The 25,476-nt window shown below is 39.4% G+C and overlaps 1 protein-coding gene across 1 annotated transcript; it reads right to left on the bottom strand.

The window, feature by feature from the left end:
* Window positions 1-4,064: 4,064 nt before the first annotated feature.
* On the bottom strand, window positions 4,065-25,053 carry sypa (synaptophysin a). The gene is made up of 8 exons (XM_041798310.1): window positions 24,978-25,053; window positions 16,559-16,624; window positions 13,367-13,491; window positions 12,974-13,172; window positions 12,705-12,896; window positions 10,835-11,053; window positions 8,517-8,597; window positions 4,065-6,923 (listed from the first exon to the last, which is right to left on the bottom strand). The coding sequence occupies exons 1-7, from the start codon at window positions 24,993-24,995 to the stop codon at window positions 8,532-8,534; spliced, it is 885 nt and encodes a 294-aa protein (XP_041654244.1). The 5' UTR covers window positions 24,996-25,053; the 3' UTR covers window positions 4,065-6,923; window positions 8,517-8,531.
* Between the last annotated feature and the right edge of the window lie 423 nt (window positions 25,054-25,476).

The raw sequence follows: 25,476 nt of genomic DNA, 5'->3' as shown, positions 1-25,476 counted from the left end.
ATCAGTCATACTAAACCTGCGGCTCTATTGTGATGATTTGTGTCTCTTTTATGTCTTAATTTAAAATATTATTCCCCCAGAAAACCTTTAAAAGGTCAGCTTTAACCTCAGAAATGATCCATTAATCAGTTTGTCCCCCACTCTTGTACAGTTGGCTTAAATTGTCAACATTTATTTTTTTGTTTGTATATTTCCATCTCCCTTAATTGCAATTTTCCCCCCTTTGTTGCCACTTTTGATCTATTTTACAGCTTTTACAGCCACTTCTATTTCCTTTTTGTCCTGCTTTTAGTAATTTGCATCTTTTTTCTTTTTGCCATGTTTTGCCTTTTCTCACCCATTTAAGCTACCCTTTTCCATTGAATGCCACTTTTTCCCATTTTTGCCACTTTTGTACATTTTAGTCTCTCTCTCATTTTTTGCCACATTTTTACTGTTTTTTGACCATTTTTACCACTTGTAACTCATTTTTTAGTCAACTTTGACAATTTTTCTCCCCAATTTTTGCCACTTTTTGATGATTTTGCCACTGTTAGTTTTGCCTCTTTTATGTTGCTTTTTACTATTTTCAAAAATTTTTCCCCCTTTTTGCCACTTTAGTACATTTTGTTGTGTGTACTATTGTACATTTTAGTCTAGTCATTTTTTTAATCAACTTTGCCGCTTTTTCTCCCCATTTCGCCAATTTTCACCCATTTTTTGCCACTTTTTGACCATTTTGCCACGGTTAGTTTTTGCCACTGTTATCATGCTATTTACTATTTTCTAAAATTTTCCCCCTTTTTGCCATTTTTTGCCCCTTCTTGCACATTTAAGCTGCCTTCTGCCATTGAATGCCACTTTTCCCCATTTTTGCCATCTTTGCCCATTTTAGTTACTCATTATTTGCCACATTTCTCTATTTTTGGACCACTTTTGCCACCTTTAACTTATTTTTTAATCAATTTTTGACACTGTTTCTTCCATTTTTGCCAACTTTCACCCATTTTTCACCATTTCTTTGCCGCCTTTTGACCATTTCAACACTTTGACTTACTTTTATTGCCACTTTAACCCATTTTTGCCACTTTTCACCACTTAGATTGTGGCTCTTGCAAAGGTGTTTTTTTTTTTTTTTTTTCAACAATTTGGCTCTTTGGCTGAGTGGGGTTATTAACACTGCTCTAAATGAAGATTCTGTTCTGCATAAGGAACAAAATAACTGTATTTAATCCTTTCAGAGTTTTTCTCCATATTATATCTGATATTTAGTCCTTAGAGAAATGTTTCCTACTCAGTATAGAACTTCCTCTCCATGTAGAACCAGGTGATGCTTTATGCTCCTGTATCTTACTCTGCACAGATTTATTCAGAGAAACCCTGAATATTCCCACATTATCAAAGAGTGAAGAGGAGCAGGTCACCTGATCAGCAGCAGTAGTCCACAGGTGTCTGAAGGTTCATCTCCAGGTGTGTAGGCCTGATGATCTGCAGCTGGGACATCTAACGATCCGCAGCCGTGACCGTCCATTAATGATGGTGCTGAAGTCAAAACGGAGTGGGCGTGGCTAAAGTTTTACTCCAGCTCTCGCTGTGGCTGGTAATAAATACACTCAAAAAAGAAGAAATTTGACTGTTTTTGAGTAAAATATGTTTAACTCTGGAAAAATTACTCCCAGCTTTCCCCATGTATCTGATTAAGAATAGAACATAATTCATTTCATGAAAAATATCAGCTCATTTAGAATTTGATTGCAGCAGCACATCTCAAAAAAGCAGGGACAGGGCAACAAAAGGCTGGAAAAGTAAGAGGCACTAATGAAAAACAGCTGGAGGAGGTCAGACACATGACTGGGTATGAAAGGAGTGTTTTAGAGAGGCAGAGTCTCTCAGAAGTAAAGATGGGCCGAGGTTCACCAATCTGAGAAAAACTGAGTCTAAAGATGACTTTGAATCCTCCATCTACAGCGCTGGCTCCACTGTTCATAACCCAAAGCTAAAATATTCTCACTAAAGCGTGTTTATTCAAACTAAAGCTACGACTGAAAAAGAGACAGGACAGAATTTACACATTTTTAACCCACATTTTTTGCAAATTTTCCAGAGATTTATCATGGAACAGCAGCTTTGTTACTGCAAGTAAAAAGAAGATAAATGAGTAAGAAAAACTGAGAAAACATTTAAACCGACCTTTTTATCACAGTAAAATAGAATGATATAAAATGGATGGATGCATGCCCATTAAAGACTTCAGTACTTGCCACATTTTCTTGACCCACTGGAAACAGCTCCACGACCCACTTTTGGGTCCCAACCCTCCAGCTGACCATCTACAGTCCATAATATCATCAACAGACTCAGAGAATCTGGAGACATCTCTGAGAGCAAGGGACAAGGCTGGAGGGGCCCTCAGGGGCCACTGCATTAAAAACAGGCATGATTCTGTGCTGAAATCCCTGCATGGGCTCAGGAACATTCCAGAAATCATTGTCTGTCGACACAGTTGGCCTTGCTCTCATCAGCTGACGGTCAGCTGACTTGCTCCAAGCATGCTATTGGCTGATCTGCCTTCTTTAAAGTGCTCCAGCCTGGCTACCTGCTGCCGCTATCTCTGCAAGCTGCCCCTGCAACCCTCCTCCACCCCAGCTCCTCCTTTTTTCTGCTTCTGACTCAGGCCTCGTTTTTACAACAACGTTTTGCTTTGTTTACGTTTCCAAAAAGTTCCACGTTCAGACAGCAACGTTTTCAAAACAACCTCCGTTCAACCGAGACTGCGGGAAACACCAAAAACTCGACCCATACGCCCATCGACGGCGTATAGGTGGAGTCAGAATCTGGTGCAGACACGAAATGCGTCTCCGCTGATCCAAATGACGGTGAGGTAAATCAACACTTTGTTGGAGAAGTACAGTTAAAGTCAAAAGAGGGAGGAGCATGAACAGAACACTGGTATCGGCCATCTTTGTTTTGGGCTTCCCGTCCGCGCATGTGTTATAAAGCCCGATTTATGCTTTTGCGTCACGTCGACGGTGTGCGACGCTGTCACCGACCAATTGAAGTTCTCCGTCGAGGGAACGCATCGCTCTGTAATTCACCGCCATGTCGCTAGGGGGTGTGGCTGTGTGTGTGTGTAGTTTCACATCCGAAACCTTGTTTATCTTCCGGTCATGGCGACCGAGGTGGAGCGGGTGTGTTTGGAGTTGGAGCTCATCGATATCGACGAACAAATTCTTTTGTTGCAAATGTTGAAGCGCAGGCGACAGGGAAGACGTTTGTGGAGGTGGTCTGTACAACCACTGAACGAGTCAAGGCTGAGAACGGGTGAATTCACCACACTGGTTCGCCCACTGAGGGACCTGGATGAAGGAATGACGTTTTAAGTGGACCAATCACAGCCCTTGCAGTCCGCCTCACCACGACGCATAGTTAGGACTTTTTGGAGGTGCACGCAGGCGATGGTGTAGGGGTCCGTGTCGATGCAGAAGCATAAATCAGGCCTAAGCCTACTCGCGCAGGGATATTTACTGCAGTCGCAGTGCGCATGTCCATTTTGAGAAAGTGCAGGTTTCCCTGTTTACACGGAGACAGAGACGGGGGCGTTTTGAAAAACTTCCACTCTGTAGACCGTTTCCGAGTTCCGTTTTCAGGCACCAAAACGTTGTTGCCGTGTAAACGGACAGCCAAAACGCAACAAAACTTTTGGGTTTTCACTGGAAAACGTTGTCGTGTAAACGGGGCATTATGCAGCATCATTCTGTTGTCATGGTTACCTGCTAGCTCTGCTGCCTTCTCCCTGCCTTAGGATTTCCTTATCGGCATAGGAAGAGCAGAGACGTGTGCTTCCTTGTGGAAGGATGGAAGATGTGCTGCTGCCATCAAATTCAAGAAGACCTAATATTCTCATGAAATGGTAAAATGTCTCAGGTTCAACATCTGAAATGTTGTTTATATTTTATTGTTAATCAAATGATTTGACAATCATTGTTTTCACACAGTGACTCAGCTTTTTTGGACCTGGCGTTCTTCCTCTCCATGTATCTATGAATGAACAGACTCGGACTCTCAGGGTTCAGTTTGTCGTTTATTGAAACTTTACACTGAATAAACACAGCAGGGGGAGGAGGAGGGGGGTGTCTCCATAGCAACGAGTCACACACACACATCATCATTGTCATCATCACTGTCAACACCATCGCCATGGTTACTGATGCTGAATAGAATATCATCACACAGGAAGTTACATCACAGAGGCAGAGAGGAGAGTCACGAAGAAGAAGAAGAACGACGAGAAGAACAACAGAGAAGGAGGAGGAGGAGGGGGAGGAGGGGGAGGAGGGGGAGGAGGAGGAGGAGGAGGAGGGGGAGGAGGAGAGGCAGAGTAGAAAAGCCAAGTGAGGAGGAGAACTGGAGCAGAAAAATTGAGGCTGAGAGAAAGGAAGACATTTAGAGAGAAGAGGACAAGAAAGAAAAACAAAGATAAAGTTGGCAAAGAGAAGAACGAGAGAAAAGGAGGTCAAATAAAAAAGAGGAGAAAATACTGTAGATCCTCAGATAATAACAGGCAGCCAATAAGCAGCCAGAACTCTGCTCTGCTCGTCATGTTTGCTGATTCTTCCTCTTCTTCTTGGGAACTTTACTTTATCCAAGCCTGTTTCATATACAGGCCTGTCTCCTAATACAAGCCTGTATACAGGCCTGTGTGTGAAGTAGGCTTGTATTAGGAGATTCCTAACACAAGCCTTCCTCGTATCAAATCCTATCTCCTCATGCAGGCCTGGTTCTAATACAGACCTATGTATATACACAGGCTCGTATTAGGGGACAGGCTTGTAAACAAAGCAGGTTGAATAGAGACAGGTCTGTATTAGGTGACTCCTGATACAAGCCTGCTTCATACACAGACCTTTCTCCTCATATAAACCTGTATAGATACAGGCCTGTCCCTTCTAATGCAAGCCTGCTTCCTATACTAGAATGCTTCATATACAGGCCTATGTATACACTGGCTTGTTTTAGGAGACAGACTTGTATAAAAAGCAGGCTTTTGTTAGGAGACAGGCCTGTTTGGCTCATACAAGGAGAATCCTTATACAAGCCTGCCATTTTGAAAGGCCTTCCTCCTAATACAAGCTTGCTCTTCATTCACGTCTTCCTCCTTATTCTTGTCTGTATACAAGGCCAGTCTCCTAATACAGGCCTGCTTTATATACAAGCCTAAATATACACAGGCTTGTATTTAGAGACAGGACTATAGAGAGAGGCTTGTATTTGGATAATCCTAATACACGCCTCCTTTCTATGCAGGCCTGTCTCCTAATATAAGCCTGCTTCATATACAAGCCCATATATGCACAGGCCTTTATAGCAGGCTGGTATGGCTAGTATTAGGAGACTGCTTATACTAGCCGGCTTCATTTAAAGGCCTGATCGTCAACAATTTACCAAACAAAGTTCCCGATTATTAATTGAGGATTTATGAGTATTTTAGATCAGTGAAGAGAAGGAAGGAAAAGGATTGAAAACCGCCATTGAAAAAGAGTTACAGAAGAAGTGTGGACAGGTTATGAGGATGTAAACACACACACGCACACACACACACACACACCTGTACAGGAGAACAGGAAGTAGAATCACACTGATCATCAGTCACTGTACAACACGAGCAGAAACACGTCACCATGCGGAGGAAGATACCGACGCTAAAACACCTTCACTTTCCCAAAAACAAACAAAAGAAGGGCAGAAATAGCTTTTAAATTCTCTTAGATTTTCAGACTCCAGGAGGATTTTTATTGGAGCAGCACACGGCTGCATCTGATTGGCTGAGGGCTCGGGAGAGGACAAAAGTAAAGTTCGCTCACAGAGACGTCCGTCTGAACATTTAGACCCAAACTAAAGTTAACATAACAGAATTTTAAACTTTGATATGATTGGATTAAATATCAAACCTTGATAAATGTTTATATTTTTGGTAATATCATTATTTTCATCAACAAAAATCCCTTCATACTCTCTAACATGCATGTAAACATTGTCACCAAAATGTTGCCAATGTTTTTGTACAATTTAGACAACTTTAGGGAGTTTGGCTGCTTCTTTAAATAAACAGTTCAAATAAAAATTCATATTAAAATGATTTAAATATCAGCAGCTGTGATTCAACTGTTAAAATGGGAAGGAGCCTAAAAGGCAGAGGGATTTTTCATCCTTAATCATAACCAAGGAAGGCGGGGCTTAAGAAAGGGTCTCTGCTCAGACGGAAGTTGGTACGGCGTGCCCTGCTCAGTGACTGACAGGAGCATCACTCAAACAGAAGAAACGCTAACGACGAGGAGCCATGTTGGATCTTTTTACCAGCTAGAAGCTCAAGTCCAGACTGGGTTAACTGTGTCTCCAGGATGACATCACTTCCTGTGTTGATATTTACATGCAGCAAGACAAACAGGAAACAGCTGGGAGGTGATGCTGGAGGCTGGGACGATGCTTCTGATCCAGTCTCAGAGTAAACCCAGCCTGGACTGCTTCATGATTGGCCGGTCTGATCTCTGTGGGCGGGGCCTGTCAGTCTGAATAGGAGTCATGAATAAAGAGTCTATATTATATATCTGTTCAAAGTCATATCTATACAACACAAACATACATTCTCCCCACAGATTATGTTCTTTAATATGAATAACTCTTATCCACATCATCGCTGCTGCTTACGGGCGTTTCTATTGGTCGCTTTTGTTGTTGTTGTTGCTGCTGTTGTTGTTTTGGTGTTTTTTGAAGGTTGTGGATTGTTATCTATAACTCTCTTATTGATCATTTACACATCGATTCATTATAGTGAACATCTAAACCCCGCCCTCCCCTCCCACCACCCGTTAGCTTCGCAGACAGACAGGAGTGTTGCATTGTGGGTAGGTTGCAGGCGACCCACTGTTGGTTCACTCCGACGTTTTCTGTGAAGGAAACACGAACATTCAGTTGAAATTTATATTAAAAATGAGAGAAAAAAAATGATAATAATAATAATATATATATATATATATATATATATATATATATATATATATATATATATATATGTGGCCCTCCACCTCCACCTCACTCACGCCCCCCCATGTCAAGTTCAAATACCAAATAAATTAAAAACAAGGAAGGAAAAAAAGGAGAAAATCTGCCATAAAAAGAGAAATAGTTATCTTTCTCTGCCTTCACTATTTATTTAGTTTATTTGATTTGATTAAAATAATTTGAAACTTATTATCAATTTCTTTTGATTATTTCTTTTTTATCCTAATATTTTAATGTTATTTTACTCTGTTATTATTTTAATTGCATAATTGTTTTTACTTATTATAAATTAATTAAAATACAAATATTTTTATTTATTTAAGAAATTAATTAACATTTTACATTATTATATTGTATTTAAATTTTGTATTTTTATGTAATTTATTATTATTTTTTGTTATTTTTTATCATTTAATTTTATTTTACTCTAATTCTATTTTATTTGCATTCATTTTTTTAAAAATATTTTATTCAAATAGAAATATTTTTATTTGTTTAAGAAATTAATTCATTTACATCTTATATAATTATATTTTATTTAAGTTTTGTATTTTTATGTAATTTTATTTTTTCTCATTTAATTTTATTTTACTGTATTTTTATTTTATTTGCATCTATTTATTTATTATAAATTTTTTCAAATATAAATATTTGTATTTACTTAAGAAATTAATCCATTTACATTAATCCATAAGTTTATTATATTTTATTTAATTTTTAGATTTTTTTAGATAATTTTATTTTTCCTCATTTAATTTTATTTTTGTCTTATTTATCTAATTTAGTTTTTTCATTTAGTTATTTTATCTCTTTTTTCTTTTTGGTAGATTTTATTGGCTGCGAGTGTTTCTGTAAAACCTTTTCATATTTGTCACAAAAAAAATTAAATATGCAGGTAAAAAAGTACAACTATCAAGCTGACTGCATTAAGAACAGCTTGAAACCAAATAAATTCTGTGTTTCTCATTAAATGAACTTTTTCTTTTTGCACCTGAGTTTAAAGACATTTTTCCTGGAAAGTTTTGGGAAGTTTTGGGCCACACCTGAATATTTAAAAAGCAAGCCTTAAATCTGATGTTTGATGCCATTAACCTGATTTTTTTAGATGAACACAGAGGACAGTCCTTTGCTCTTTGTGTTTATTTTAACTTTAATATTATCAAAAAATAAGCAATAAGGAAATTTGAAGGATAGTAATAATAAAAGGCAAAAACCTGCACACATCGAGTGTCTGGGGCAGAGGCTGCTGGTTTTAAATGATATAAAAGGTTATCTTTGATCCCTGGGAGGCTTTTATTGTGAAAAATCAGCAGGAAGTTCCAGCTGTTGGTCAAAGCATCCTCAGTCTGTGTGGTTTATATGAATAGAAATGTTCTCATGTGAGGATTTAGAGTTTTACCGCCAGCTCTGAGCGTGAGAGGAGAAATACGACCACTTTTACTACCTATGATCCCGTCTGTACTTCCTGTCTGGCTCACCTGCTTCCTGTCATTTCACATCTGATTGGAGAAGGAGGTGGGCGCCCCCTGCTGGCCGTAGCCCTGTCCGTACTCTGCATCCTGTAAAAAAGACAAAGACTATGACCATGACAGAAACAGAAGGTAGTGCTGTTTAAGAGCTGTGGGCCGTCCCGCCTCAGTAGAGGGCTGACCCTGACGGGACAGAGAGACCTGCAGAGAGGACTCTGCTGCACCGCCATGCATGAGGCTGAACTATGGAGGCATTATGGTGGCAAAACTGTTGGCATATTCTTTATAAATAATTTTAATGTGATTTCACAGTCAAACACGAGTAAAATGCTGACATAGTAGGGGTGTTGCTCCAAAGTGAACTATTCTAAAACAGTGATGCTCAACCTGTGGCTCTGGAGCCACATGTGGCTCTTTTATGTCTTAATTTTAAATATTGTTCCCCCAGAAAAGCTTAAAGAAGGGATACTTTTTGCCATTTTCACCATTTTTGCCACTTTTCACCCATATAATTTACTTTTTGCCATTAAATACCCCATTTTACCTTTAGTTTTGGCCACTTTGCAGCTTCTTTTTGCCACTTTTCCCTCATTTTTGCCACTTCTTTTCATCTAAAAAAGCTGCCTTTTGCCATTAAATACCACTTGTTTCTTTTTACCTAAATTTCTGTCCCTTCTTTTTGCCACTTTTATACATTTTTGGGATATTTTGCCGTTTTCACCATTTTTTTTTTGCCTATTTAAACTTAGCTTTGCCATTACATACCACTTGTTTCCTTATTTTTGCCCATTTCTGCCACTCTTGACTGCTTTTTACCCATTTTAGTCATTTTTTACTCTTTTTTTGCCACTTTCTGACCATTTTTTGCCACTTCTCATCCATTCTTGCTACTTTCTGACCATTTTTCCATTTCTCCTCCTCATTTTCACCGCTTTTCACACAATTTGCTGCTTTTGGACCATTTTTGCCACCTCTAACTTATTTTTTAAATTTTTTTTATTTGCTACTTCAAGCCGTTTTTCCACTTTTCACCTCTTAAATTGTGGCTCTTGCAAATGTATTTTTCAGTTTGGCTCTTTTGTTGAGTAGGGTTGAGCAACACTGCATTAAACATTTATTTTTCCATTTAAGCTTCCACACCAGCTTAATTTCTCAGAGTCAAACTGTTTCAGATATTTATTCAAACTGTGGTCGATTTTTCATAGTTTGGCTCCAGACGAGCACTCGTGACCAATAAAAACACTCGTTGAGTTTAAAGGCAGACACAGGAGCGAAAACGTCCTCCTCTCCTACATGATAGTACAGAGATGCTGGAGCGCTCAGTGGTTTACAGGGCTGACTGTTCTACAGGAGACTGGGGGTTCGAATCCCGGTCCCGAGCACCATGAGTGTCCTTTACTGTCCCAGGTTTACGTAGCTTTGGATAAAAGCCTCTGCTAGAATGGCATCACAACACTGCTGGCTGCACAAACCGACACCGACAGCTTTATTTACTTCCAACGCCAGTTTTATACTAAATATACAAGATATTTTCTTCAGAATTTATGTTTATTTCACGTTTGAATGAATATCATTCCAATAAAGTCTAAAAAAATCAATTTCCTGAAGGGGTGGAGTCAGGGGCGGAGTCAGACAGCTCCATTTAAAGAAACAGCTCGTTCTAAAGCAGACGTACAAAAATCCAATACTTGAGTGTTTTCCCAGCAGACATGTTTCAGGGACCTCTGAGAGCGATGTTAACTCGTCTTAGAGGGATTAATATCAGACCTTTACTGTGAAAAGACCTTTACTGTGAAAAGACCTTTATTGTGAAAAGACCTTTACTGTGAAAAGACCTTTACTGTGAAAAGACCTTTACTGTGAAAAGACCTTTATTGTGAAAAGACCTTTACTGTGAAAAGACCTTTACTGTGAAAAGACCTTTACTGTGAAAAGACCTTTACTGTGAAAAGACCTTTACTGTGAAAAGACCTTTACTGTGAAAAGACCTTTACTGTGAAAAGACCTTTACTGTGAAAAGACCTTTATTGTGAAAAGACCTTTACTGTGAAAAGACCTTTACTGTGAAAAGACCTTTACTGTGAAAAGACCTTTACTGTGAAAAGACCTTTATTGTGAAAAGACCTTTACTGTGAAAAGACCTTTACTGTGAAAAGACCTTTACTGTGAAAAGACCTTTATTGTGAAAAGACCTTTACTGTGAAAAGACCTTTACTGTGAAAAGACCTTTACTGTGAAAAGACCTTTATTGTGAAAAGACCTTTACTGTGAAAAGACCTTTACTGTGAAAACCTGAGGGTAAAAGCGTGAGTGGGTCATGTGATCACCTGGTTGTATCCCTGCTGGTTGTAGTCGGGTTGGTAGCCTCCCTGGTTGCTGGCGTATGGGTCTTGTTCGTACGCCCCCCCCTGCTGGCCGTAGGCGCCTGGTGCGGCGGCTTTGTCCTGAGGAGGCGGAGCTCGCATGAAGGGAGCGATGATTCCCGTCTCCTTAAAGACGAACCACAGGTTTCCCGCCCACAAGATCAGGTTAATGAAACCGAACGCCTGCAGGAAGAGAGGAGGAACCATCAGAAGGACTGGCGGGAAAATAACTCAGACACTGTAAAATAAAATTAACCTGCTAAATAACAATTCTACTGTTCATCCATTAATAAGACGGCCAGCTGCTTTAAGAAAATTCACTCCAAGATTTTAGTGTGTGGAAATGATGGCGGTTTTAGGCCACCAGACTGGCATTTAAAGGGTTAATTTCCACACACTTGCATGATGGGATTTTTTCATCTCTGGACACCAACAGAGATTATGATGCAGATTTTTTTTTACAGTGTCCAATTAAAAGATCAAACAATAAAACTCCTGTTATGTTAAGTGATAAAAATGTCCACATTAAAAAGTGTTTTTTTATAAATCATTACATTTTTTACTTTAAAAAATTTAATTTTTTCCACCACCTCTAGTCCTGCTCGTAGAAAATCAAATATTTTGTTTCATAATTTTAAATCATTTATCAGTTCGAGCATTGACACTCAACCAGAGAGCAAAATAGCTGAAAAATACATACAAGAGCCACAATCTAAGTGGTGAAAAGTGGCAAAAAAGGTTAAAGTGGCAATAAAAATAAGTTACAGGTGGCAAAAATGGCCAAAAAGCTGCAAAAAAGGGGAAAAAAAGGGGAGAAAAAGTAGTAATGACAGGCAGAAACTGGCAAAAATGGGGGAGAAGTGACAAAAAATAAGTCACAGGGCCAGGGCCAAAGCACCAAAAAAAAGCGGAATGTGAGGGAAAAGGCAGCTTATATGGGCGAAAAGTGCTATGAAAATGGCAAAAAAGGGGGTAAAATGGCAAAAAGCAGGACAAAATTGGCAAAACGGGCAAAAAAAGTGGCAAAAATGGGGAGAAAAAGTAGAAAAAACATGCAGAAACAGGAAAAAATGGGTGCAAAATGCAGCATAAAGGTGGTAAAAATGGGCAAAAAGCTGTAAAATGGTGGCAAACCATGGAAAAAAATGACATATAATTGAAAAAGGCAGCGTATATGGGCAAAAAGTGCTAGAAAATGGCAAAAAGGAGGGAAAATGGCAAAAAGCAGGACAACATTGGCAAAAATAGACCAAAAAAAAGGCAAAAATTGGTGAAAAGGGGTAAAAATAGGGAGAAAAAGTAGAAAAAACGGGCAGAAAAAGGCAAAACCGGGTGCAAAAAGCAGCATAAAGGTGGTACAACTGGGTAAAAAGCTGTAAAATGGTGGCAAAATGTGGAAAAAGTGGTGAGAAAAAAACAGAAAGCAAGACAAAACTGGCAAAAATGGGCTAAAAGCAGCAAGAATTGGTTAAAAGTGGCCAATTAAAGCCCAGAGTACAAGCATAAGAAACAATCTGATTAATGTGACTCACAATGGATCATTTCTGAGGTCAAAGGTCCCTGTTTTTGGTTTTCTGGGGGGATAATATTTGAAATGAAGACATAAAGAGTCCCATGAGGCTGTGGAGCTAGGCGTTGAGTATCTCTGAGTTAGAGAAAAGATTTTTTAAACGGGACTTAAGCTGATAAAAGATGACTCAAAGCGGCAGAAGGATTAATTTAAAGTAATTTTATGGTATTTTCTCCGTGTGGACATCTTCGTCATGTCATTCAAAAGTTGGTTTTTGATACTAAGGCCTGGGCGTCGACCTTGAACTCAAGAGGGCGCTCTCACCACGGAGGTGTTGAGTCCGGACATGACCGGGTCGTGGACTTCGCGGCATTTGTTCCCCATCTCCTCACAGGCCGGGATCATGGTGATCACCTCGTCCGGGTCGGTCGCCGTCTTCACGTCGGACAGACCTTTGGCCCACGCCGCAGAACTCACCAACCACATGAAGGCGAAGACGGCGGTCACGCCCAGATCCTGGATTCACACAGACACGGTTAGAGCGAGGTTTCCCACAGCTCACCTGTCCACGGTTTTCTGATGTCTGCACTTACGATGAGCGGCCCTTTGTTGTTCTCCTTGTACTTCTCGAAGAAGAAGATGTAGATGCTGAGAGCCGCCGTGGAGTAGAGGAAGGCGAACACGCCGATGGTGACGAAGAACTCGGCCGAGGAGGAGTAGTCGCCAACCAGGAAGTAACGCTCTGTCTCCTTGTTCTTACAGGTGGGGGCATCGAAGTACACCTGGTGGAGTCTGGGAAACAGGAACAGTTTTTTTAGACACATCAGCGACTTTTTTAACCTCCTGAGAGCCGGCGTCTACACACACACACACACACACACACCCACACACACACCCACACACACACAGCAGGTGCCCTTGCAGTTATTTTGGCCCCGCCCCTCAAACATCCTGAGCCCGCCTCTGTTACCCAGGGCTGTTCTCACCTGAAGGGATACTCAAACTCCACCTCTATGCTGAGGTCGCTCTCTGTCTTGTTCTTACATTCCACCGCCATCCGGAACATCCCAGAATAACTCCCACAGGTGGAGAAGGCAAAGATGGCGAAGAACTGCAGGAGGGAGAGAAACGACGAATTAAAACCAGGATAACTGTAACAAGGACTGGTCTGAGGTGAACATTCACCCGGCTGACGTTCCTTTTAGACACCGTATGGCTGCACAGTTTGATCATGAGACGGTCAAAAATGATAATTATGATTTTAAATTCAGTAAACTCTGCAGCTTTTGACTGTCTGGGACGTCTCTTCTTGTTGCCATGGGATTAAACAGGCATACTGGATACACTTGACCATAATAATATTGGAGTTTCAATTTCAACATAAAAAACACTGAAAATGCTGAAAACGGAGTGGTTTCTGGTTTCATTTTATGCACTCAGACGAAAAATTTCTGATAAACATGACAGTAATCATCTAAAGTGCATAAGTCATGCATTTGATTTTTTTTAAATTTTTATTTCATTTCTTTCTTTTTTTTTTTTTTTTGGCATAAATGATTGCAGCCGATTTAATCTACCAAAAAGAAAAAAGAACAAAATCAAAATATAAGTGAAAATAAAAAATATAGAAAAAATAAATAAAATATATATGATATACAAAGAAAAAATTAAATAAAATGATAAAATAAAAAAATTAAAATGAATAAATTTCAAATAATTTAATGAAATAAAAAGTATAAATAAATTAGATTAAAAAACACAAATAAATTAAACTAAACAAAAATGATGAAACAAAAATAAAAGAAATTAAGAATAAGAATAATATCTAAGTTAAATGAGATTAAGAAAAAACCTTATAAATAAGATAAAACAAATTAAAAATTAAAAATAAAAAAACCACAATTAAAAACTCATTCAGAAATTAATAAATTAATATCAACTTTTTCAAAGAAACTCAAAATAAAGTATCTTCAAAGCATAAAAAGAAATTAAAAACTAATGTTAAATAAAAATACACATTAAAAAAAGAAAAAAGTATATACTTTTTTTAAATTTCAAAGAAATTTGATTTTTTTTATACAAAGTATAAAAATTAAATTAAAAATAGCATAAAAGAAATTAAAATGAATAAATTTCAAATATTTTAATGAAATAAAGAATATAAATAGAAAGTTAAAAAATCCAAAATAAATTCAAATAAATAGAAAGGTCATAAAGGAAATAAGAGATCAAATTTAAGCAAAAATGAAGCAAAAATAAAAGAAATTAAGAATAAATTGATATCTAATTTTAATGAGTTTTTTTAATTAAAAAATTAAACAAAAAAAATTATTATTATCTTTTAAGTTTTAAATTGTTTTAATCAGATAAAGAAATTAATAAAACATCAAACTGTATACCACTAGGAAAGATCATTGTTTTTTTGTTTTCATGCCTCATGGCAGATTTGGACTGTTTTATTGAGATTTGTAATTCATTGGGATTTGAAATTGGCTTTGGGGAAGCATTTTCACTTTAAGATGTTTTATATTTCAGTACAAGGTGAGATATTTGAGTTTGAATTTTTATTGCTTTGTGCAACTGCAGTTTTCATGTCTGACTCTCCAGAATCAAACCCACCAGAACATTCCCTCTCATATTTACTCAGCCAGAGGACATCTTTGTTCCAGGAAAGCAGCCATAAATAAACTCTAGAACACGAGCGTCTCCTCTGGAGGTTCCTAAGGAATTGTTGAGTAGTTTAGAGGCGCGATGATGAGCTGCTAAAATCAGACGTTATGATAAACACAGCCCCTATATTGCAGGTTTTAGATGAGGATCTGTTGAAGCTGAGGAGAAACAAAGAGTGGATCTCCTGCAGGACGATGACTCATCATCACTTCTATCTATAGCGGCTCAGGAACACAGCGTGAAGATAAACTGATCAATGTTTCCTCCACTATCACCGCCGTCATCAGCACTATGCTACCTAGCTCTGCTACAGTGAGAGCATTCATAGTAACCCCATCATAGAAGCCTGGATCAACCGCTGCAGCTCATCTGGAAGGTCAGGGGTTCGATCCCCTACTCCTGCAGTCACATAAATGCAGATAGAGGTCTGGTTTTAAAAATGAACAGCAGGAGTAAAATGATGCAAGAAGACCAAACAGCCATCCTTCACTGATAAAATAACTACCATCATCATCATTCAGTCAGCAAACACACACACGGAGCAGATGGTCACAGTCAGACTCCTGCTCAGCCCTGAGTGTTTGTGTAAAATCAAACCTGTATCTGTGAGCATCAGCACATACGAACACATCCACTAAAAATCAGCTGTAGAGGGATGTGAAAAAGTCTTTTCCCTGTCCTGTTTCTTATGTTTTCATATTTGTAACTTAAATGTTTCAGATCATCAAACTAGTTTAATATAAGACAAAGATAACCTGAGTAAAGTCATTCTGGCAGGCTGTCCACTCCTGGGAAGGTTTGGGAAACCCTCGCTCCTTGTGAGCTCAACCAACTTTTGATAAATTACCACAAAGGCCTTAAATTTGGCAAAAATTGAGGAAAAAAGGCCCCAACATCCCCAGCTTCACAAACATTCTATATACTGCCTCTGAAGATGACGTCATCAGAGCTTTTAACATTCCACCAGTCGTTTCGATATCTTTAGATGTTCTGGGTTCTTCTGGGACCTCCTGGATGAGTCGTCCATGTTCTCTTGGAGTCATGTTGGTAGGCCGACCATTCCTGCGAAGGTTCTCCAATGCTCACAGTTTTCTACATTTGTGGGTAATGGCTCTCAGCGTGGTTGGCTGAAGTCCCGGTGTCTTAGAAATGTCTTTGTAACCCTTTCAGACTGACAGACTCTGTTTCTCATATGTTCTTTAGATGGTCCCATGAGGTGTTGGAGATCTTTTAGCCTACTTCACTTTGTCAGACAGGTTCTATTTAAGGGGGTTCTGGATTCAGCAGGTCTGGCAGTAATCAGGTCTGGCTGTGGATAGTCAAACTAAACTCACTTAATTTATGATTTTATGATTTGACAAAGGGGGGCAATGACTTTTTCACATAGGACCAGGTAGGTTTGGATGGCTTTATTCCCGTGAATCTTTATTAAAATCTTTTTATTAAGTGGAGCTTAGCTGAGTCAGCTCATTTCCATCACAGAGTAGGTGTCACAGAGATGAACTCACCCATTCTAAGGCCTTGATGAAGCCCAGAGGAACCTTCAACACCCTGAACTGACCCTGAGCCACCAGCTGTAGGACGATCAGAGAGAGAGGAGAGAATGAGGGTTAGAAGCAAAGATAAGGTCACAACATCCCAAAACTCACGAGCTTTAGAATTACTGAAAGACACAGGGCTGAAGCTGGAATCAATAAAAGAGGAATAAAATCATAAGATACAGAACAACAGGACTAAAGAAAATCAAACACTGATAACTTTAACAGTATATAACAGTAACAGTACCAGTATGGGAGGTAGGACTGTCAAACAGATTCAATTTTAAAACTCTAATATACCTCAGAGTTTCTGTCATTAATCACGTCTAATGGCATCTTTTTTTATAATTCCACCAAGTTGCTTTTAAAACTGTTTTTGAACGTTTTCAGATTTTTCTGCCGTCTTAACCCTTCATTGGGTAAGTAACCATATATGGTCATTCCTGTCCGGCTTCCTCCCAACTCTCTGTGACACAGTAGAACCAGAATGATTGTTCTCAGCCAATCAGAGGAGATCAGTCAGTCCCACACAAAGTGACATCACATCATCTAAGCCAATCAGGAGGGCCCAAAACTTCCTGTTTCCTCCAGAACTTCTCTGAACATCTCTGAAAACCCTGACATCATAAGAAATCATCCTGAAGGTGAATATCAGGGCAAAATATCATGAGAGGTGTTGCCATTACTTCCAGTCTGCAGAAACACAGAGGAGAACATCACAGGCTCTGGGTGGTGGGAGGAAGCTGGAGAACCCAGAAAGAACCCAAACCTGCACAGGGGAGAACGTGCAAACTGCACACAGAAAGACTCTGACCAGGAAGTGAAGCAGGGACCTTCCTGCTGTGAGGCTACGGCGCTAACGTCTGCGCCGCCGTGCAGCCCCAACATGCAAATTAGGTGCATGAAAAAACTGCATGCAGAGCCTTTAGTCTTAAATAATCTGAACGCTCAACACGAGGATCTTAGCTGGAGGGAAAAACGAGACATAAAAAAGACAGAATCAGACGTCTGCAGCTGATTAGATCTAAACTCAAGATTTATTTTAAATCAGATAAAAACACACGGATGTTGGTTTGCTTCTACAAACCGGTCGATATCCAGCAGCTCTCAGGTTTCTGTTGTTTTCAGTCTGTATTCAGAGCTCAGATCAGTTTACACTGAGGCCATTAAAAAGTTGATAAACTGGAGAGAAACCAAAATATGAACATGTTTTCATTAATGATCAGAATGAATGATCTTTTAACACCAACAATAAACACCTAAGGATGAGAATAAAGTCATTTATGTGTTTTATTTTGAAGGGGCCTGCATGCATGGAGACGTGTCCTTCACTCTTAAGAAGAGGAAAAATCTCGCAGCAGTCTTTCTCAGCGCTTTCCTCTTCATGGAGCATAAACTCCAACATGAAGCCATGAAGACGCTGGAACAAATAACCTGAAAGCAGCTCTGTGTTCTCAGCCCTGGGACAAAAACATGCTCATGTTTGATGAACATTCCCCTGCCATTCATATGAGAGAGCACGCCACGACCCCAACGTGACCTCTGTACGAGAAAGGCACAAAATACTTCAGTGTTCCCCCAAACATCATCCCGCCTCTCCAAAAGAAGAAACAGATCCTTCAGTTCTTACAGAAGAGCTTCTTTTATTCTAGGAGAGCGTTCTTTTCTGTCCTGTTCAACCAGTCAGGACGTACGTTTCCAGAATCATCACAGTTTTCTACCAGTCAGAAAGGCTGATAGTCTGGATGTTAGCAGATGAAGCTAACGCAGGACTACCACTGACTGCACTGCAGCTTAGCATCCCTACACGGGGGGGGGGGGGGGGGGCCCGTACGACCCAGGCCCTTGAGAAGCCCACGATGAAAAGTGTGATTTTATTGACTTTTCTAAGCATTTAGTGCAGCGTTACTCAACCTGCTAAACCAAAGAGCTAAACTGTTGAAAAATACATTTGCAAGAGCCTCAATCTAAGTGGCAATTAAAATAAGTTAAAGGTAGCAAAGTGGTCAAAAAGCTGCAAACACTGAAAGAAAAGTAGCAAAAAAAGGGAAGAATGTGGCAAAAATTGGTGAGAAGTGACCAAAAAATAAGGTAAAGGTGCCAAAAAATTGTCAAAAAGTGGCAAAAATCTGAAAAAAGGTGGAAAAAATGGGAAAAGATGGCATTTAATTGCAAGAGGCAGCTTAAATGGGCAAAAAGTGGCAAAAAAGGGGGCAAAAAGGGGCAAACACTGATGGAAAAGATGCAAAAATTGGGAGAAAAAGTGGTGACAAAAGGCAGAAAGTGGCAAAAATTAGTGAGAAGTGGCAAAAATGGTCCAAAAGTGGCAAAAAATGTATGAAAAGTGACTAAAATGGGCAAAATTCAGAAAAAAGTTGGTAAAATGGGAACTAATTGGGAATTTACTGCAAAAGGGCAGCATGAATGGGTGAGAAGTGGCAAAAATAGGCAAAAAGGGGCAAAAAACTGCAAAAACAGGATAAAAGTGTCAAAAATGAGGATAATGGTCCAAATTAGGGCATAAAAGAGCCACAAATCATCACCAGAGAGCCACACGCTGAGTATCACTGGTTTAGTGTCGTTATTGAATCAAAAGAGACTAAACGACTCGGTCAACAGACTGAAATTTGTATTAAATAGAGTAAAATACAATTCTGGGGGGCTCTGCCTTTAAAAACGTCCTGATGGTCCAGCACTGCAAAATAATCCAAGTAAATGTAGTCAAAATATTGCTCATAAATGGGGGAATTATGGTTCAAAAATACATTAGAGTACAGCTGCTTGGCTGGCCTGGGGGGGGGGGGGGGGGGGGGCTGTGTACCATTTCTTCTAGGGGCCCTGAATCCCCAGCTACGCCCCTGTCCCTATATGCTAATAAGAATGAATGGGGGCCAGTTAGCTATGCGCTAAGAGGCTAGCGATGCCTCTTTAACAGCTTTTCCCCCTCATGCTTTTAGTAAATAAGTCTTCTGAGGTGCTGGTTAGATTGAAATGACAAAGATGCCGCGTTACAAAGGGGTGGGCTGCTTTTGTGAACAACCGCTGTCTGAGGGACGGCGTCTTCCTGTGTGGCTAATTTATGAGAGGCACCTGGCTGCAGACAAATTAAACTTCCCTTTTACCCTCCGCTGCTAAACCAGTCTACTTACAGGAGCTGTTTGTTACATAAATGGGGGCTGGTCCGGGATATATCAGGTTATTATCTAAGAGATCTTGTTCTGAGGTGAGGTGGTCTGGGTGGCTGTGCAGCAGCTCTTATTGTGAAGACTCCCCCGTGTAATCCTCCTCTTTACCCAGAATTAAAAGAACCTGAAGGAAATTTCAGCGTGCTGACCCTTCAGTTTTCTTGTCTTTTTTTGCTTGTGCACCTTAATTTAAGCGCGCTCCTCTTTTCCATGTTTCTGGTCTCTAATCCATGCCGGTGCTGCGTCTGTACAGCCGGTCCAGTCCTGATGAAGACATCCCAGACCTCCTCTGTATGCTAATGTCAGTGTTGATTTCTGCAGCACATTTAAAGCCACCACAGCTGACCAAAGTGCTTTCCAGGCTTAAACAACACGCTGTGGTGCAGCGGTTAGCGCTGTTGCCTCACAGCAGGAAGGATCCTGGTTTACTTCCTGGTCAGGGCCTTCCTGTGCAGAGTGTGCATGTTCTCCCCGTGCATGGGTGGGTTCTCTCCGGCTTCCTCCCACCACCAAAAACGTGCTCGTTAGGTTAATTGGTGACTCTAAATTGCCCGTAGGTGTGAGTGCAAGCATGCCCACAGCCCGTTGATTGACTGGCGACCAGTCCAGGGTGACCCCGCCTCTCGCCCAATGACAGCTGGGATAGGCTCCAGCCCCTCACGACCCCTAACGGGATAAGAGGTTCAAATGTATGTAAGTATAATAAAAACAGGCATTCAAAGCTCATTAAAGGACCCCTAACATAACGAATAATAGAGATCAAAGTGTCAGCTTGTATTAAACGCCAGAGCAAACAGGTGAGTCTCCAGCAAGGATTTAAAATGATCTCCAGACCAGTGATGCTCAACCTGTGGCTCTGGTGCCTCATGTGGCTCTTTTATGTCTTCATTTTAAATATTATTCCCCCAGAAAACTTTAAAAAAGGGACATTTTTTGCCCTTTTTTCACCTTTTTTTGCCACTTTTGCTCATTGAAGCTACCTTTTACCCTTAAATATCAATTTTTTTCCAATTTTTTACCCATTTGTGCCACTTTTATCCCGTTTTTGCCCTTTTTCACAATTTTTTTTTGCCCATTTAAGCTACAATTTGCCATTAAATATCCCCTTTTTCTTAATTTTTTGCCCATTTTTGCCACTTTTCCCTATTTTTTTGCCACCTTTCACCCATTAAAGTTACCTTTTGCCATTAAATCCTCCCTTTTTTCCAGTTTCTCTACCCATTTTTGCCACTTTGTTTCCACTTTTATTCCATTTTTACCCTTTTTCAACATTTTTTTTTTGCCAATTTAAGCTACAGTTTGCCCTTTTTTCCCATAATTTTCACCACTTTTTTCCACTTTTGACTGTTTTTTTTTTTTTGCCTATTTTAGTTACTTTTCACTCATTTTTTTTTGCCACTTTTTGCCCATTTAAGCTTCCCCTTGCCGTTAAATATCCCTTATTTCCTTTTTTTTTTGCCCATTTTTGCCACTCTTTTCCACTTCTATCCCATTTTTGCCCTTTTCACTATTGATTTGCCTATTTAAGCTACATTTGCTATTAAATACCACTTATTTCCTATTTTTGGCCACTTTTTCCCTCTTGACTGTTTTGGCACCTGTAACTCATTTCTGTCACCTATTTTTGCTACTTTCTGACTCTTCTTCCACTTTTCTCCTCATTTTTGCCCCTTGTCATCCATTTTTGCTGCTTTTGGAGCATTTTACCACTTTAACTTATTTTTATACCCACTTTAACCCATTTTTTGCCACTTTTCAACACTTACTTTGTGGCTCTTGGAAAGGTATTCTTAAAAAATGTGTCTCTTTGGTTGAGCAGGGTTGAGTAACACTGCTTTAGAAAATGTGACAGAATGATGAAAACATGTTAAACAGTGAACATTCAGAATAAACCGTCTTTATGAAATATTTTAAAATTGGCCTTAGAAAATTGGTGGAATCCCCCTTTATCAGCCTCTGAACACGAAAGCTTGGATTATAACTGAACAGTCGCTGTGACCTTATTGTTTTATGGCTCTAATCTCATAAATTTCCAAAAGTCTAATCACATAGAAAAAAATAAAAGTTCACTGAATAACCCAGATTAGGAGAAATTTAATCTGTCTGAAAACAAAAATGTGGTTCAGTTTTAATGATCACCTGCAGAGTTACACGCTGACTTCCTGTGAGGCTGAAAGACTTCACAGTTAGAACGAGGTGAATCGGAGCGGGTCGATGTCAGGATTACTCTCATATCATGAAAATGTCTTCATCCTGATGAGATTAAGGTGTTAATCTAACATTAGACGATGTTATTTTGTCCTCTTAGAGTTAAACCAGAGCAGCAGCTGGATGCTACTCACTGTAGCAGCGTCCTGCTCTCACAGTGATGGAGAATCGGTCCTCCTCTGCTCCTGAACGCCTCATTCACCTTTAAAACTCACAGACAGCTGAGAGGACGGGTCAGAGGTCAAACATTCGTGCATGTTGACCTCGCATTTCTCTCTGTAGAAAGTTCTTTTTCTAATGTAGACGCTAACGTTAACGCCGATCTACCAGGGGTTCCTCATTTCCTTTCAAAATAAAGCGGTTTAAAAATCTAAACAGGAAGTGTCCTCAGTTTGCACTTTCTTGTTTTTATCTTTCCTGTTCCCGTTCATTCCTAATGACTGTTCCCGACTCCAGTATAAAAATGAAAAATTAACCTTGATGATTCAAAGGATTCCTGTTAAGTCATAAGAATGTGAAAAAGTAAAAACTTAAAATCGCCTGATAAAAAGTCAGGAATGTGGGGAAAAACATTTGTGTTTTCATTTCCTATTTTCTAATTTGCATCACACAACTATGACTTTGAGTTATGGTTTTGATTTTAATATCATATTTTGACCTTTTAGATTTATAATTTAAAATTTGAAGTCATATTTTTACATTTCAAATTCATGAATTTGAATTTTAATCCCAAATATTAACCTTTTCAATTTAAAATCTTACATTTTTATCTCATGTTTGGACCTTTATAACTCAATATTTTTAATGTTAGCTTGTATTTAAAGTTTTATGGTTTAGAATTGTATCTTATATTTTGCCTTTAAAGCCCATAATTTTGAATTTTATCTCATATTTCACCTCCAGTACTCTTGATTTAGATTTTTTTTCTTATGTCTTGACTTTTTCAACTCTTAAATATAAGTTTTATTCCCAATCATTGACCTTTTTGATTCAAAAATTTAAGTTATTGTTTTTAATTTTATCTCATATTTTGCTTTTATAATTCATAATTTTGAATTTTATCTCATATTTTGCTTCTATAATTCATAATTTTGAATTTTATCTCATATTTTGCTTTTATAATTCATAATTTTGAATTTTATCTCATATTTTGCTTTTATAATTCATAATTTTGAATTTTATCTCATATTTTGCTTCTATAATTCATAATTTTGAATTTCATCTCATATTTTAAACTTTTTAACTCAGGTTTTTGAATTTCATTTAGTACTTTAACTGTTAAAAATCATGATTTTAACTTTTGACTTTTTTCAAATCTCAAAATTATTTATCATCAATGTTACGTTTTCCCCTATAACAGGTTACCGGTGAAGATGAGGTTGACAGTTTATGGGACACTTTGACCCTGTTAGGCCCTCAGGTTAGACCCAAATTCAGAATTTGGCCCCTGCTGTTACCGAGCCTGACACCCCTCTTCTAATGGCTCTGGGATTTTATATATATATATATATATATATATATATATATATATATATATATATATATATAAATAATGGAAGTAGATTTTTGTTGACAGTGCATTATAGCCATGGGGGAAAGATGAAAATGCCAAAGCTCATGTTTGAGGCTTAAAAACTCAGAAAAAGGTGTCGAGATGAAAATGTTATTTTCATAAAATGGTCCAAAAACATGAAGGTTAATGAAAATAAAGGTACTTGGAGCTGCGGTAACCTTAAAGGCCTTTGTGCATGCACATTTATCAGCCTTTACCGTTCTGAATACTAAAATTACTGCAGCCTTTTATGTGATTATGTAATTGCACAGCCTGATATTGGATTAGATTTATTGTGCAGAGCTGGACTCTTTCCTATTCATTTATTTAGTTTTATTGACCCGTCTCTTTATGCCTTGCAGCGTCATCATGGACCAAAAAATGTGCTTAAACTGCAAAATAACAAAATTTTAACACATGCAATCACAGATGTGATGAACAGTGAATAATACTGAGATCTAGTGGTAAACAGATTTTAAAACTGATGGTTTGACAGCCCTGAATAACAGCAGGCCTACAGATGTCACAGGTTTTCTTTAATAAAGAAGGTAAATGTTAAAAAAAAGATAAAATAATTATTAATGACAACTCCAACTATTCTAGAAGCAGAGTATTTAACGGTAATATTTAACATCAGCAGATTTTAGAGGCTTTTTTTCATCGGTCTCCATCTTACGGCTGCAGCTGCTTTGGAGGAGGAGTGGGAGGAGGAGGGGGTGATCCCGGGTGAAACCGGGTGAAACCGGGTTATAACCGGGTCCAAACATCGGAATAGTTCAGCAGAGAATCGACGAGAAGATATTAAAAAAAGAAATAATGAGAGAAAACAGAAGCAGATCGGCCAGCAGCGACAACATCAGCATCCTCCTCCTCCTCCTCCTCCGGCTGCCATTTTACAAACACACACACACTCACACACACACACACACACACACACAAACACGGAGCAGGAGTCTGGTTTCATCACGCGAACACGGAGCTGTGGCTCTGTTGGTGTTTTTTTTTTTTAGGGTTCTCCTGCAGACAGCGCGCAGGGCAGAGGAGCCCACGTACTGACAGACAGCACCTCCTGCAGTCAGAGCTCCTCAGAGCCCCCCACAGCCCGGTCCTCCCCCCTCTCTGACTCCGTTAGTCTCACATCAACCCGAGCAGCGGGTTAAATCCACATCCACGTTAAAATACTGAAGAATAAAAGCATTTAAACCCCCTGACCCCCTCATCTCCCCTCCTCTCCTGTTATTCAGCATCTATGTGTCATCTCTCCGGGCTGAGGCCGACACACCGAGCCGAGCATCCTCATCCACATCCACGGAGACAAACACAAACATGAAACCCACGGACACGAACACGCCCCAGACCGCAGATCCACGCACACGCACACGGAGAAAACGAGCAAAGGTGAACGAGAAAAGAGGAATTAAAGAAGGATGCTGAGCGTCTGTACCTGATTTACGACGTCCATCCTGCCGACTGTCGAGAGCACTGAGAGGAGATGCAGAGAGGAGGGGGGAGGAGAGGAAGAGGAGGGGGGAGGGAGGAGAGGAGGAGGAGGGGGAGGTACGGTGGCCCTGAGGATGATCTGGCAAAAACATTTCACTTTCAGGCTGACTGTGCTGAACTTTTGCTCTGAAATGTCTGTGTTAATATAAAAATGACTAGCCTCATGTTGTTGCATGTATTCTCAGTAGAGTTCTTACATAACCTCTTCATCTCCAACAGTTTTTAAAGCCACAGAATCCTCCAGGACAACAGCTGCAGCAGTGACTGTGCTGAAATCACACCCGAGTCACTTTGGAGCAAATAAACCACGCCCACAATCTGAGTTAGTCATGTTATGACCAAAAGAGGGCAAAATATACTAAAAATATGATAAAGTGTCCTTCAGAGTGGTCTCTAGATGGAGCAGATGAGATAAAGTGTCCTTCAGAGTGGTCTCTAGGTGG

Source organism: Cheilinus undulatus, linkage group 11 (genome assembly GCF_018320785.1).
Source record: "Cheilinus undulatus linkage group 11, ASM1832078v1, whole genome shotgun sequence".
In the NCBI taxonomy this organism is placed as follows: domain Eukaryota; kingdom Metazoa; phylum Chordata; class Actinopteri; order Labriformes; family Labridae; genus Cheilinus; species Cheilinus undulatus.
Note: the sequence above shows the minus strand (reverse complement) of the source record. Positions and strands in the feature narration are given on the sequence as shown.

Bases quoted from the DNA above. Each gene is read 5' to 3' on its own strand.
- sypa (XM_041798310.1), bottom strand. The intron at 12,897-12,973 runs GTAAGTGCAGAC...GTGTGAATCCAG, and splicing joins ACAACAAAGGGCCGCTCATC to GATCTGGGCGTGACCGCCGT. The intron at 8,598-10,834 runs GTGATCACATGA...TCTTTTTTACAG, and splicing joins ACCAGCAGGGATACAACCAG to GATGCAGAGTACGGACAGGG.